Here is a 14,779-nt window from a genome sequence, read left to right as displayed (position 1 = left end):
GTAGTGTATATATGTCCATGCCACTCTCTCACTTTGTCCCAGCTTACCCTTCCCCGTCCCTGTGTCCTCAAGTCCATTCTCTACGTCTGCGTCTTTATTCCTGTCCTGCCCCTAGGTTCATCAGAACCATTTTTTTTTAGATTCCATATATATGTGTTAGCATACGGTATTTGTCTTTCTCTTTCTGACTTACTTCACTCTGTATGACAGACTCTAGGCCCATCCACCTCACTACAAATAACTCAATTCGTTTCTTTTTATGGCTGAGTAATATTCCATTGCATATATGTGCCACATCTTCTTTATCCATTCATCTGTTGATGGACACTTAGGTTGCTTCCATGTCCTGGCTATTGTAAATAGTGCTGCAATGAACATTGTGGTACATGACTCTTTTTGAATTATGGTTTTCTCAGGGTATATGCCCAGTAGTGGGATTTCATATGCCTCCATTTTTGGCTAGAATCATTTTTAACTCCTCCACCTTCCTTTAAAACTCAGGTCAGAATCCTCCCAAGTTACTGTTCCTTGGAAAATTTTCTTGGATTAGCGTAAACCCTGGTGCCCTTAAGAAGTCTTATTTTGAGATTTTACAATATGTCCTCAAGCTATTTTCTTCTGTCGAACTTCCCCTTGCCTCCTGTATTTGACATATGCCCTCATTCTGCCACTAATCATAGTGCTTCCTCACTTTGATTTTCCAAATAAACTCCTCCCATCAAGTGCACAGAAAAGGCCTGCATCTACACTGCTGCCAAAGTGTGAAACCTGGTCTCGTAGGCGGAATGTCTGAGGAGGCCAGAAAGAAGTGTTGGAGCTCCAGCACAGGTGTCATAGAGCAGAAAGTGACGGTGGGCTTGACTTGCATAGACTAGGTGCCTGGAAAGCTTGACTCTGGTAAAAAAAAATGAGCAGATTATATTGCAGTCTGCAGAGGACATGATTTTCTTGAAAGTAATTATCTTCAGTTGACACCCAGCATCTCAGATTTCATTTCTCCTTCTCCATGCTGTTTGCCTTGACCCATAGAAGAGGATACACACACCCCAGTAGACCATAGATTCTATAGAAGGAGGGCTGTTAAATAAAAGAATCATAGTACCTCTGAGGTTGGTAGATTGAAGACAATTTCATCAATGTAGATTCTTTCTTCAGAATGCTGTGCATTGCCAGCCTCCCTACTCAGCTCCAGAAAGTACCTACTGACTCCCAACTCTTGAGATAGATATTGTGTTCTTTTTTATGTCTATACAATAGCCCAAAACATAGAAATTATCATCAATTGGTGGGTAAGGAAACTGAGGCTTAGAGAAGTTCAATGTAACCGTGGCCACACAATTATTAAATGATCCCTTCCTTTAAATCGAGATACTCTTCTTTTTACTGTGCTATTTTGCCTTATTTTATGTATCCATTTTCAATTGGAGAAAAGCTCCAAGTGAGGTAATTACAGTGGCGATAAAAAAAGGAATTCAAATTAGTAATATTATTATCTCTCTGTTTCTAGTTTGTGCAAAGCAGGTAACTGATGAGGCATCTTCCACTCGAGATTCAAGCCTTCCTAACACAGCAGTGCAGAGCAAGTTAGTGTCTTCCTTTCAGCAACACACCAAAAAGGCTCTCAAGCAGGTAAGGTTGCTGGCATTTCTTCTTTGTCCCTCAGTTCTGCCTACTTAAGGTAATGGAAGTTATGCATAGAAAGTAAAATAAATAAGAACATAGTAATCAGAAAGCAACAGAGATGTCCTAGGTTCAACTAATCCCTTAATATTCAATACGCTGATTTTAATCTATGCTAAAAACTAGGAGAGGCTTGGCTCAGACCTTTGATGTAAAATAGAAGAGGGAAAATGTGTTTGGAATCATATAGAACTAAGATTTTGTGTGTGTGTGTTTTATAGCAAGTATATTGGGTTCATACATGCGTTGCATATTTTAAAAATAAAGTCTCCGTTTATGATCTTGTGTTTATCTGATAGTCGACATCAAAATAAATGTAATGTCTTTCTTATTACTGAAATGCATTGTTATAAATAAGAAAAATAGCAATCGTGCCTTGCTTGTATGTAGGCTATCCATTAGTGCGTTTGGTGCTGAATAGAGGTCAACTTTGCAGTATCATCCCAACATTACGTAAGCAGTCTTGAGTTGTGTGTCCTTGTCCAGAGACGGTGCTGGGAAGTGTGGTTATAATGTTGGGCTCTGGGCTCAGACATAAGCTGATTACAACCCTTGCTACTGTGTGACTCTGGGTAAGCCACTTCTCTCCTCTGAATCTTAAACTCCTTCTCTAGAAGATGTAGAAAATAAAAGTACCCTTCACATGGGAATGATCCAAGAATTAAGTGAGGTGATACACTGAAAGCATGTGGTAGAGTGGTCCATAATAATCACTCAATAAACGTTACCTTCTGCTACCCACCCCAGAAATGCTGAATGTGCCCAGAAGAAATGAAAGAGATGCTATGGTTAGAGGGGAACATTGCATGATTGTGATAGTAATAAGGTCAATAAATATAAACCTTACATATTTAGTCCTGAATTCATGGTTTTCCCTTGTTTAACTGCTTTCCTCATTTTTTATTTTCATCCTTCTGAGACAGCCACCTCCACTTCACCCCTTGCTGACCCTTACCAAGTCTAGGAATAGACGTGTCATTCTAAGTGATATATTTATAGCAAGAAGGAGAAGCCATGTTTTTCAATAAAGTTTAAAATGTTTTTAAAGTCCCACCAGCCTGTAAAGCTACTTAATATTCACATCCAATCCCCTAGACTTAGAATGTCTCCACCTCCTCCTCTATTACAAACCAGGAAACTTAGGAAAGAAACTTAACATTTTTGTAGTGAATTCTGTTACTTGTAAATTCCGTGTTAACTACTGAAATCGCAGTATTTCCTTTCATTGGTATTATATTTAGGGTAGTAACAGTGTTTCGTCCTACAGAGGTCAAATACTCTTCACTGAGCTTGCCATTTGTATCATTGCTCTTGAGAAATGTTATAGATGCCAAAGAACAAAATTGAATTCAGTGTTGAGATCCCTTTTTAATTGGTGAAATAAAGAATGTATGATGGTAGGGAAGCCTGGAAAAAGGCTGATTCAGGTGGCAAATAGGATGCAGGTACTAAAACACTAACCAGGATGCAACGAAAGATACAAAACTGGATACTGGTAACTGGAGCATTTAAGAAACATGGATGCAATCATAAATGAAACTCATACTTCTGAAAAGCAGTGATTTAGAAAATGTGTATACACTGTGAAATCTTCCTCCGTGTGAGTGTAAAGATTAACATTCACATCTCTGTATTGCCATGTCTCATTATTTTTTACTTTCTTCATTTTGATTTCGTATCCTTTGAACTTTTTTTTTTTTTTTACAGTTACTAAAACATTACACAGCTTTGAGTTAGTGGGTATTTTTGTTCGTTTATTTTGTTTTGTTGTAGAGCACATGTTCGTGGGAAGCGCCACTTGCTTGATTAAGGGCTAAGCCTTGTTTTAAGAAACCTGCCCTGGAAGCTTCTTAGTGTCCTCAAAGAGCTCTTTATCAATGTCTTAAAACTTCTTGTTGTATAACCAAGTAACAAATTAGTTACCCGTACAGTATGGCACAATATATAGCAGATATGCTAATGTTTGATTAATAATGAAATTCATACTGGAAATACATTTAGAAGAAAAGCTGTTCTTGCAGAATTTTGCCCAGATTCCCTGTAATTGCTGAGTTTCTTAAGACAGCATTTCAAAAATTGACTGAACATGCGGCATTTTAAATTGTAGCAGCCTCAGCAAATCTGCAGCTTTCTTTTTGATAGTTGAATGGCTGTGACCATGTAGAATTCTTTGTAAGTGTATATGCCGTTATATATCCATATATATATATTTTTTTTTCCATGGTTGTGAATATGTTTTGTGTGTACACGTACAGGCACAAATCATAATCTCACCAACGTAGGGCCAGCCAAATAACCTAATAATAATTACATTAGCTGTCATTTATTTTTATGAATTCTAGACATTATTCTCTGCATTAACAGGCCCTATGCCGTTTAATCCTCATACAAATCCTTTAAAAGAATCCTTTAAAATATTTTTCAAATGAGGAAGCTACCGCCCAGAGGAACTTACACAAGACTGTCCAGTGAGTAAATCTTGGAGATGACATTTGAACCCAGAGTCACGGTTTCAGGTTCTGCCTTCTTAACTAGTAGTTCCTTTTAGCATATGCTGTATAATGGGATAGATGGATTTTTGACATGATCCAAGGAAATCTACATTCTTGAGTATTTGTATAATGCAAGGGAAACATAGTCATTAAGAATATTATTTCCTGACACAGACTGACACAGGGAACAATATTATTTCCTGACACAGGGAACAATGTGTTCAGTATCGGCACGTATTAAAGGGAGGTACTTGGATGTGTTAGCTTTTACCGTTTTACTAGAAGTATATTCTGAGTCAGTGGGGTTTTAGTAGTTCAACTATAGCTTGTCCAGCGTAGATTCTTAGAAAGAAGTAGGTGAAAAAAAACCAAAAACAAATCCCAGTAGCTTTATATGCATAAGTATAGTGAAGAAAAATGATTGAAAACAAACCTCATGCAAAATAAGCCAGACATAATTTCCCAGCTCTGAAGCCCTCACCCCCACCCAAAGCGTGATGCTGCAGAGAGTGGGTGCTTTAACTTTGCACTGCTGTTGATTGCAGTGTAACTACAGGCTGGACAATATGGAGGCGATAATGCCCCTTGGCTGTTGATGCAGAGTACTTTCATTGCCCCTAATATTTGGGTCCTTTTAACTTTCTAATCATCAAAACACTAGTTAATATCGTATGTTGGGTGTAATTGCATGAATAGCATGTTGTTATTTCAGTAGTTATATTTCTGAATAGAATCTTCACGCTAAGCATATTCAGAAGCCTCTGGAGAATAACAGATTGCTGATTATTACCTTGTTCCCTGTCTTCTTTCTGCCTTGGTATTTTAGCTTTAGTAATCCTAAAAGGTGTGAAATGATTAGAGTTTGAATTTCAAGGAAGCATAATTAAGAAAGATTAAATTTGGGAAGTTTCTAAACAGCAGAATCAAATACAAGGTTAAAAAAAGGATGGGTTGAGGTCTGTTATGATGGGAGGTAACATGATGGAGAACAGAACCTTTCTGTGTTGTTCCTGTTGGTTTCTTTGACTTCCTGCATTATTTATTTAGGGTGGGAGAGTTTATTCATAAAGTTGGAGATTCTTTTCCTTCCTCGTATCGCAAAACAGACATATTCCTGGTATTTTGCTTTCGCTTTATATGTTTGACCAGTACTGTGAAATTCCAAAGGTTATGTTGCATGATAGCAGTTTCTGGACGTGGGTGTTGACATTTAGCATTCTAGCAACAATGCACATTGTTGGTGCCTGACACAGCCAGCTGTTTCATATGTGTGTATTTCTCATTATTTTTGCATTCACGGCATGTGCTATTTTCCGACTTCTCAGTCAAGGGCTTACTGCATCCAGTGCATTCTTAAGTTACATTGTTGGTATTCTTTCTCTATGAAAACAAAGAAGGTATTACTTGTTTATGCAAATTCCAAGTTAACATTGAAGGCCTCTGGCTTTAGATTTTACTTTATTTTTCATTGGGGTGGAAATGAGAATTCTTCCAGGTTTTTAGAGTTATCCCAAGCTTTCTGTTTAAAAAATAAAATGTTTATCTAAAGGTTTTCTGTCTCTTTTTACAAGAGAATGTTGTGATACCTCTCTAGAGGAAAGCATGCTCACTCAGCATCTTTTGATTTTCACTCAAAGCCAGACTTGTAATTGTGAGATATGATCTTTACTTTCCTAGACTGGTTTAGCTCTGTTATGTTGGTTTCCTTAAATAAGTAAGTTTATTTCCAAGTGTAAGCCTATAAATTTCTTTCATATTGAATGATACCTAGAAGTACTAAACTTGGCAAGTCCAATGTACTCTGTGTAGTTTGGGCATGAGGACATTACATGTCCAGGCAGCTTGAAAGACAAGCCTTTTAGTAGACTGCAATTACACTTGCCATCTGCTTGTTTATTTAGGTTTCAGTATTGCTTCTTTCTAGAATTGAAATTAGGATTTAAAGTTGTTCGATAAGATATTCTGTTAGCGTTCCATTGTATACCTAAGGGTTGAGTAGTTGGATATCATCTTCCTAAAATGAATCTAGACTAATATAGTAAGACTTATTGTATAATATTAGTGTCAAAATAAAACCATGCTATAGATTGATCAACAGGGCCACCACTAGCTAATTAAAACCTTTGGTGTGGAATAGAGAAAGGCATCCCATCCCCAAGTTGTCACAACAACAAATAAATCTCCCCTTTCAGGGTATCTTTGTGCAGAGCAAATCTTCCATGACCATCAAAAGTGGTCATCCTAATTGTATTTTCTTAAGCTATTACATGGATGTATATTTTCCCGGCTGGGATACCCAAACTTAGATAATTACAAGGTAAATTGCATTTAACCTCTGTTATATTTGTAGCATAAAATAGGAAGTTTTCTTGTTCTCTTGGAATGTTAGCTACAGCTCAGAGTTAAGGATAATGGGGTACAGGAGTACCCTGTTGTGAAGCAGGGTGCTAGACACAGCCTCAAAGGACTTACTGAGAGGAGGCCAGGTGGCCATCGACCATCCCCCAAAAGCCTATATGAAACATAGCTCTGTGGAGTTCCTGTTTAAAAAGCCTTACTAACATTGCTGTCTCTGTTTTACAGAGACGTTTCCCCAAGTAATTTACTCGGCATTACTCAGCTAGTTAGTTCTCTGATTCCACAGCCTCATACCTCACAGTCGTTAAGACAACTCTGCCTCAGCCCCTGTTCTGCTGCAAGTCAGCACAGTAGAAGAGGGAGCTTTTCATACCTCTCTTGGGCAGTGGTCAGACTCATTTTTGGGGGGAGGTGAGGAACTTTGGGAAAGGTGTTTAGCAGGTATCCAGAATTGATGCCCTCAGGCTGAATTTGGCTCAGAGACCTCTTTGTTTTGTCTGACACATTGTTGAAAACAGGACAACTCACCTACAAATCCAGTTGTATTGCTTCTCTTGAGTCATTACTACCACCTCCAATGGGGGCATCCCGGTCCTCAACCTCCCCCTTGTCATGGTCTTAGCCCAGCTAGTGTGGTCCAAAAATAATTGCACATTCTTCAAGGGATTGGGAGGAGGAGACACGCAGCATGTGTGAGTGGCCCATGGGCACGTAGCTGCAGCGATATAGGTATCTAACCAAAGCAAACAAACACGCAGACCATGAGCAGCTAGCCTCTTTATTTGCAGAAGCCACGCCCTGGAGTGAGGAACTGGGAATCACTATACTACTACCTGCCTTGTGGACGTAACAGGTGCTAGAGTTCTCTTGTTTGGAGCCAGCCCAAACTATCCCAGACATCTCAGTTGAGTCAACATTGGTTTCTTTCCCCTCCATCCACATTCTGATCTGCTTGGAGGGTATCCCCAGGGTCCACAGTCAAATAAATCCTGCTTTCTAGAAAGTGAATTGGAATCCCCAAGGTAGCCTAAAATGGCTACGGATCTAGTAAATGCTACCAAGTTGCCCCTTCTCATAGCTGAACTCTGATACTCCTGAGTTTGTTTACTAGCCTGCGGGCTTTACTACTGTGACTGGTGTCATAGTAAAAAAAGGCTTCCCAAGTTTTGCTTCTTTGACCCTAGAAATGTTATTTGGGATAAAAAATAATGCTTGTTTTTCAGAGGTAAAGCAAAAAAAAAAAGTGTGTATTTTTAATACACTTAAAACAATCATTTAAATGATAGGCATAGTTGTTTTTATCACTTACAGGCACATAGTGTTGCATTTCAGTATTTAAGAAAATGTTGTACCAAGAAATATTGTTCAAATTTATGAGCAGGAAATACATATTCAGTAAAAAATCATTGAGACCATAGAAATGGGCTCAATGTTGACTAGCATTCCTTTTCCCTACCTTGGCTCCAGCTTGACTGTTTAAAATTCAGAATAGCCTTGGCTTTTTCTTCTTATTACGTTATGTATATCATGGTTTATTTCTGTCCAACTGCTAATTTTTCTATAATAGAGTCTTCTCCACTCTAAAAATTGAGGACAAAATTTTTGTTACTTTAATAATTATTTACTGCAAACACTGTAAAAAGACATGTCATCTTTGACTTTATGATTCCAGCTTCTAAGCGTCTTGTTATATCATCTCTTCTTTTCTTAATCAACATTTTCCAAAATACACCTCCCCACCATGCCATAAAATGAGTATTTTTCAAATGCCTATTTGGATTGCCAAGGGAAAGGTTGGAAATCTGTGATGTGAAGACTCCTAAAAACGAATCACTCTTTATACAGGTTTGTTTTGTGATGTCTTACATAGTGGGTAAAGATGGGCCTAATTGTAATTTCAGGTACTGCGTTGGCTCATTCTGTTTATTTTTTTAAATTTTTTTGCGGTACGCGGGCCTCTCACGGTTGTGGCCTCTCCCGTTGCGGAGCACAGGCTCCGGACGCGCAGGCTCAGCGGCCATGGCTCACAGGCCCAACCGCTCCGCGGCATGTGGGATCTTCCTGGACCAGGGCACGAACCCGTGTCCCCTGCATCGGCAGGCGGACTCTCAACCACTGCACCACCAGGGAAGCCCGCCTCATTCTGTTTTATCATTGGATTGATAGGTTAATGTCTACAAAGTGCTCGGAGTTCTCACACAAGGCTAGAGAGATTTATGCAATTATGTACACACCTTAATGAAAGAGTAAATGTCATAAATATTTTATAGCACACATGCTGTCATTCAGAATATTATTGCCAGCAAGCTAAAGGTGAGGAGGATGGCCTCTTATTCATCTTTGTATCTCCTGTCCGTCCACGGTGCCTAGTACTTTATAAAAGGTCAATAAATGTAAGAGTTGAAGGGAAGATGTATCCTGTTATTATTAGCAACAGTATCATTTGTAAGCGATTTCCCAAGCCATTCACTTTCCCACGTGGTTTTAAATCTCATCTGAATATGTCTTTTCTCATTTAAGTGATATTTAATTTTTCACATCTGCAGTTATTTGACGGCTAAATCTTATGGTCTACGAGTTGGACATTCAGGTAAAACCCTTTGCAAATAAAATGGTATTGTTTCTGTCAGCAAGGGGATATACAGTCAATGCAGTATTTCAGGAGACTGTGACAACTATTGGTCAAAGGACATTAGTCAAGTAACTGAAATGTTATAAAATTGGTAGAAATTACACAGAAACCAGGAATTGAAAGGTTGGAGACTGTCTGTGGTCAGCCTTTTAACCTTTTGAGGAGTTTTAGTATTCCTGGAACCGTGAATTTATCCTCTCTTGAATTGTGTCTGCTTAAGACCCTTTTTATTGCAGGTAATTTTCTGCGTAAAACGATCAGCTAGATAAGCTGTATTTCAAAACTTTCCAGTGTCTTTTCAGTACATTATCATCACCATGGTTGATTCATTTATGAAACACAAAGCACTCCCATTTGGAGCAATTTATTCTCGTATCGGTCTTCTTTTCCCTGGATTTGCCAGAATGCCGTCACGTTCGTGTTCTGAAGGTTAATGCCCAAAGTCAAGCAGACAGAAGCCAAGTGCTGCAAGGTTTCCAAGATTAGGACTGATTCCCTTCACAGAAATAAATGATTCCTGCCATGTTCAGTGATTTTGTGCAGCGCTCCCCGCGGCTGAGTGAGTGCATCAATACTGTAGTCCTTACCTGCTGTACATACTGATGACACTCGGTGTTAACTTGATTGACTGAGCAGCCCACTGGAGAGGACGCACCTGCAAGAGAAGTGCAGACATATATTTTTATCCTGGTCTCGAAACATTTATTTTACGTTTCTTTTCCTTGGGAGTCATGGTTTCAAATTCCATGGGCTCTCAAGCCACACTGCGCAGGTAGAACAAACCTTTACGTGCTGCTTTATTTTCAGAATTCTACCGAAAATGGTCTCAGGTTTATACCCTTTGCCAAAGCCTGATTTTATGCTTTTGAGGGAAAATGACAGGAAGGTGACGCTTAAGAGTCCTGACAAATGAGTGACTCTGTGGAATTTAAGTCTCTTTAAGAGGTTCTATCTGATGATGGGCAAGTGGATCATTTAATTCAATTATGAGAAATCATTTTGACTATATTTTTATGTTCTATTTTATTATCATGTTTTGTAGGCTTTGAGGCAGCAGCAGAAAAGAAGAAATGGAGTCTCAATGATGGTAAACAAGACTGTTCCTCGTGTTGTTTTGACACCATTAAAGGTGTCTGATGAGCAGTCGGATTCGCCTTCAGGTAAAGAGCTAAAATATTGTATGCTTGGCCAGTTTCTTCCCGGAGGAGGCTTTCTCACCAAGAGAGATGTCATGAATTTTCTCTGGAACTGAATAATATTTCCACCTGAGGTTTCATTTAATTTTTTTATACCTTAGACTCTTTCAATGATTCAAAAATAATAGGGTATTTCGCTCTTAAAAACAAAACAAAACAAAAGCTTGCTCATCATCAAAGGACTTCATTTGCTAATGTCAATAGATGCAAGAAAACGTGTAGTACTGCTAGGTGGATTTTTTTGTTGTTGCTTTGGCTTTTGTTTGAATGTTGAACTTTAATGGTGGACCCCATGCTGATGTGTAATGCCATCAAAAGCCGTTCTTCCGTGAGTGTGAATTTGTTTTTCCATCCTCTGCTGCAAAATCAGGAATCCTTTATTAGTTTTTGTGTTCTGGCAGCATTCTTCTCACCTCAGTGCAGCCCTGACCGTTTCTTCTAATTTACCTCTGTCACTTTATCAGCTATGTACCATTCTGTATATTATAGAGTGATGTTTGCGTTTTCTCTTCCTGCTTCAACATAAAGTTATTAATAAAGGCATGATCTCTCCCTCTCTCCAAGCCTCCCTTCATCCTTCATCTTTCTGTCTCGGTCTTGCATCGTCTCCAAGTGGCACAGTATTGTTGAAGCTTATTCGTGTATTTTCACAAAAGATCTGAGTGCTTCTTTGAAAAGCTATCAGATCAGTGAACGTGTCTTTGACTCCACTATCAGGCCATCTGTTCATGCTTTTTGTTCTGTGTGATTGATTTATTGGGCTTTTCTCTTTATATAGAGTAGAGGAATCAGATTGTGGCCAAAGGTAGTGTATTAACTCTTAGCAAAGGAGATAATATCTACGGTTTGTAGAACAATTTGAGATTTTTCTTTTCAAGGACAGCAAGAGGAAGATAATGACATAATAACTATTTCCTTTTTTAGGATCCGAATCTAAAAATGGTGAAGCAGACAGTTCAGATAAAGAAATGAAACATGGGCAAAAATCCCCCACTGGAAAACAAACGAGTCAGCACTTAAAACGATTAAAAAAGTCTGGTTTAGGTGAGTGTTCAATATACTATAACATTTCACATTTTAGATATTTAAATCTCGTTGAATGAAATTATGGGGACTTTTTTCTTTAATAGTTAAGAATATTTTTAAATCTTTTCAATTTATCTAAACCAAAAAGGGTGCTAAAGAACGCAACATATTACAATGGAATGATTTTAAGCATGTTGCTAAATTTGTGAATGATACTATTGGATGAAGCAGAGGCTAAAGATAAGAGGTTTAAAACGATCTATGTATTAAAGTAATTATCTGCCAAGTCATAATTCTGTCTAACATGCAGTGTTTTGTTCCTGAAACTGGGTTTCACTTTATCGGAATACATTGTATTGGGGGGAAAATGCAACTTTTATAAAGTGTTCATTGAACTGAAGAGTACACTGTCATTGGGGTCTGCTGCAGTAAAACTGCTCTGCCTTGCTTTTCATCTTATGCTGTTTGAAATATTCAATAGTGCTTGTCTGAAAAACAGTGTACAATTGCCGAGAAGTGTGGCAGACAGTTACTGGGTCTTGCAAGTCAGTACCAGGTTTTCTTTTGAAGATTTCCTTCCTGATAACTTTTCATCAGGAACTCAATAGCAGCATTTTGGGGGAAAAGGAATATGGAAACTAAAAAGAGGAAAATAAACGTATCCTAGGCTGAACATTAAAATTCTAGACCAAACCTGCCTCGTTGCATGTCTGGACCTAATGGCTTCATTTCTCTCTCTCAGTTATTTCATCTCTGAGTTAGGGTAATGATAATGACCTAGATCATTGTAACATTTTGTAAAATGATGGGTTAGAAAGTACAGATTTATTGACCTGAACTTTATTATTGGTTCTGCCACTTACTTTCTTGGCAACTTAGGGTAATTCTTATTTGCAGAGTTTATCTGTTTGTAAAATTCAAGCAAGATTTTAACCCATTTATTTATTTATTGAGTAAAGATTTATTGAGTGCCTACTGTATACCAGGATTTTGTTAAATTCTGGGAGCATATTTTCAGTAAAGTCTTTGAATGGGGTTTAGATAGCCTTATGTAAGAGATCTTTGGGAAAGCAGAATTTATGTTTGTTTTAAATTCTTTAAACACAGCATAATTATCTTTTTCATTGTTTCCAAGGCTAAATCATTTTATAGTTATTGTCTAGCCCAAAACATATGTGTTAGTTTATAAACACCTACATATATACTGACATGTTTTTTCCTAGTCTTTTTGAGTTTTCTAAATTAAGTACTTTGAGTAGCTTCTGAAGCTGGAAACTGTAATGGGAGAGTGATATGTAAAGAATGTACTAAAAAAAGAAGCCCCCCCCTCCAAATATCATGTTATGTTACCCTAAGTAATTTAAAAGTCAGTGACCTTCAGTTAAAAACAGTCTGCTACAACCTCAGGAAAGTCAATGCCATATCATGAGTTTAAGAAAATTCAAGGCATGGGGACCTCTTCATTTCTTTACTTAGCTGCCTTCAGGGCTGGGGTTCAACAAGGCTTGTACTCTTGTCAGGATCCTGCCAGGTGCTCAGGTCTTCAATCAGGATCTCTTGTTCTAATTGTTGTAACCTAGGAATCCTGCACGCCCCTTAGCATCTTACATGTTAACAATCATACAGTAAAGGTTAACAATCATACAGTAAAGGGTTTTCAGCTAATTTGTTAGCAAATTTAGAAGGCGATAAAGGAGACCACCATGTTCTTTTTAACCTGCTTTTTTCTTTTTAGACTACTAAGTAGTAGAAATAATGAAGCTACTTTAATGAAGGAATGGAAAACTACCCGTATTTAATGCAGTGGTCTTGGTACTTTGACATATTATCTCATTTACTTCAATTATGTACAGTTGAATTATTTTTATTTTACAGCTGAGGAAACGGAGGCCCAGAGGGTTAAGAGGGTTGTCCATAATGACACAGCTATTACAAGCCAAGGCACAGCTAGCTCCAAAGTCCAAACCATTATTTCAGAATATGTTCTGAATGTCTATAATCATCCAGCCTGTGTTGTAGACCTGTGGGCACCACTGAGGAGTAGCATAGCATCTATGACATGATGAGCCTGCCATGGGTGTTAAAATGCAGGTACACTAGTTACACATAGAAGGAGAGCTAGCAACTAAAACATTTCCTGGCTGATCCTGTAAAATCAGAGGAAGAAGGTGGGATTTAAGGTCAAAAGTAACCTGAAGGTGATTACTAGGAAGGAACGCTGACTGACTGAGTAACCCAACAAGCAGCTGAGTACAATGGCTTATTTTGTGCAAATGAAGTTGGTGGTACTTATTAAGCCTCCAATATATGCCCAGCACCATACAATGAAAAGTGAAAACATGCAAAAGGAAAGAAAGGGCCTTAAAGGTGACCATCTCCAGATAGAATCCCATGTGTCTTCTAGAAAGTAATGTTTCTGATGTCCTGTGACCTTAGGAATCTTACAGAGTAAAGGATTCTCTGTTCTGTGCAGCGTTTTAGAATCATAACTAAAATGTAAGTTCCTTGAATTAGGGGTCGTTGACTTACACCAGTTTTTAATTATGCTTCTTCCTACCCAATCACACAGTAGGAGTTTAAAAATTACTAAACAAATCCAAGCTTCTAATGGATATCTCTGAGGGGTTTTTAATAAATGTCCTCGCTGAGCTCAACTTCTGGGATTCATTCCAATATATTTTATTTGGTTTAATCTTTTTGTAGTGAAGAATTACAACTTTGCTGGTTTCATAAAATGTTACATACTTTTGAAATAAATTAATGCAGGAAAATAAATTTGAAGAGTAACCCTAAATACTATCATCAAAAATAACTTCCCCCAGGCTTCCCTGGTGGCGCAGTGGTTGAGAGTCCGCCTGCCGATGCAGGGGACACGGGTTCGTGCCCCGGTCCGGGAAGATCCCACATGCCGCAGAGCGGCTGGGCCTGTAAGCCGTGGCCGCTGAGCCTGCACATCCGGAGCCTGTGCTCCACAACGGGAGAGGCCACAACAATGAGAGGCCCGTGTACTGCAAAAATATATATATATATATTAAAAAAAAATAACCTCCCCCAGTGTTTTATAAATATTATTTGACATCTCCTAATGTGTAGCCATAGTCAGGGGTCATCTTAGAAAAATTGAATTATATCATTTTAATTAAAAGTACTAAATTTAATTAAGTTTAGCCTGAATAATAAAAAAGAATGGAAGTAAAACCAAAAACAAAATTGCTAAACATCGCCACGAGATATATTCATATCTTAAAGTTCTCTCCAAAGATACTAAAAATATGAAAAACTGGAATAGGAGCGATGATCATTTTAACTACTCAAGCTTTGGACAATATATTGTAAAGGATAGGGAGATAATTATACTTATGGTCCCTCTTAACTCCATGTTTTTGTTATATTAT

The 14,779-nt window shown here is 38.1% G+C and overlaps 1 protein-coding gene across 3 annotated transcripts in view; it reads left to right on the top strand.

Annotated features, from left to right (window-relative positions):
• ASXL3 (ASXL transcriptional regulator 3) overlaps positions 1-14,779 on the top strand; it is a 174,264-nt gene that overhangs the window by 81,642 nt on the left and 77,843 nt on the right. For all 3 annotated transcript variants that reach the window (XM_079942252.1, XM_079942253.1, XM_079942254.1), the window contains 3 exons: positions 1,508-1,629; positions 10,205-10,322; positions 11,283-11,402. In XM_079942252.1, coding sequence (XP_079798378.1) covers positions 1,508-1,629; positions 10,205-10,322; positions 11,283-11,402 — 360 coding nt within the window. The remainder of the gene's footprint in view (positions 1-1,507; positions 1,630-10,204; positions 10,323-11,282; positions 11,403-14,779) is intronic.

The sequence above is a fragment of the Stenella coeruleoalba genome (genome assembly GCF_951394435.1).
Source record: "Stenella coeruleoalba genome assembly, chromosome: 14".
NCBI classification, from domain to species: Eukaryota; Metazoa; Chordata; class Mammalia; order Artiodactyla; family Delphinidae; genus Stenella; species Stenella coeruleoalba.
This window is presented reverse-complemented; position numbering and strand designations above follow the sequence as displayed.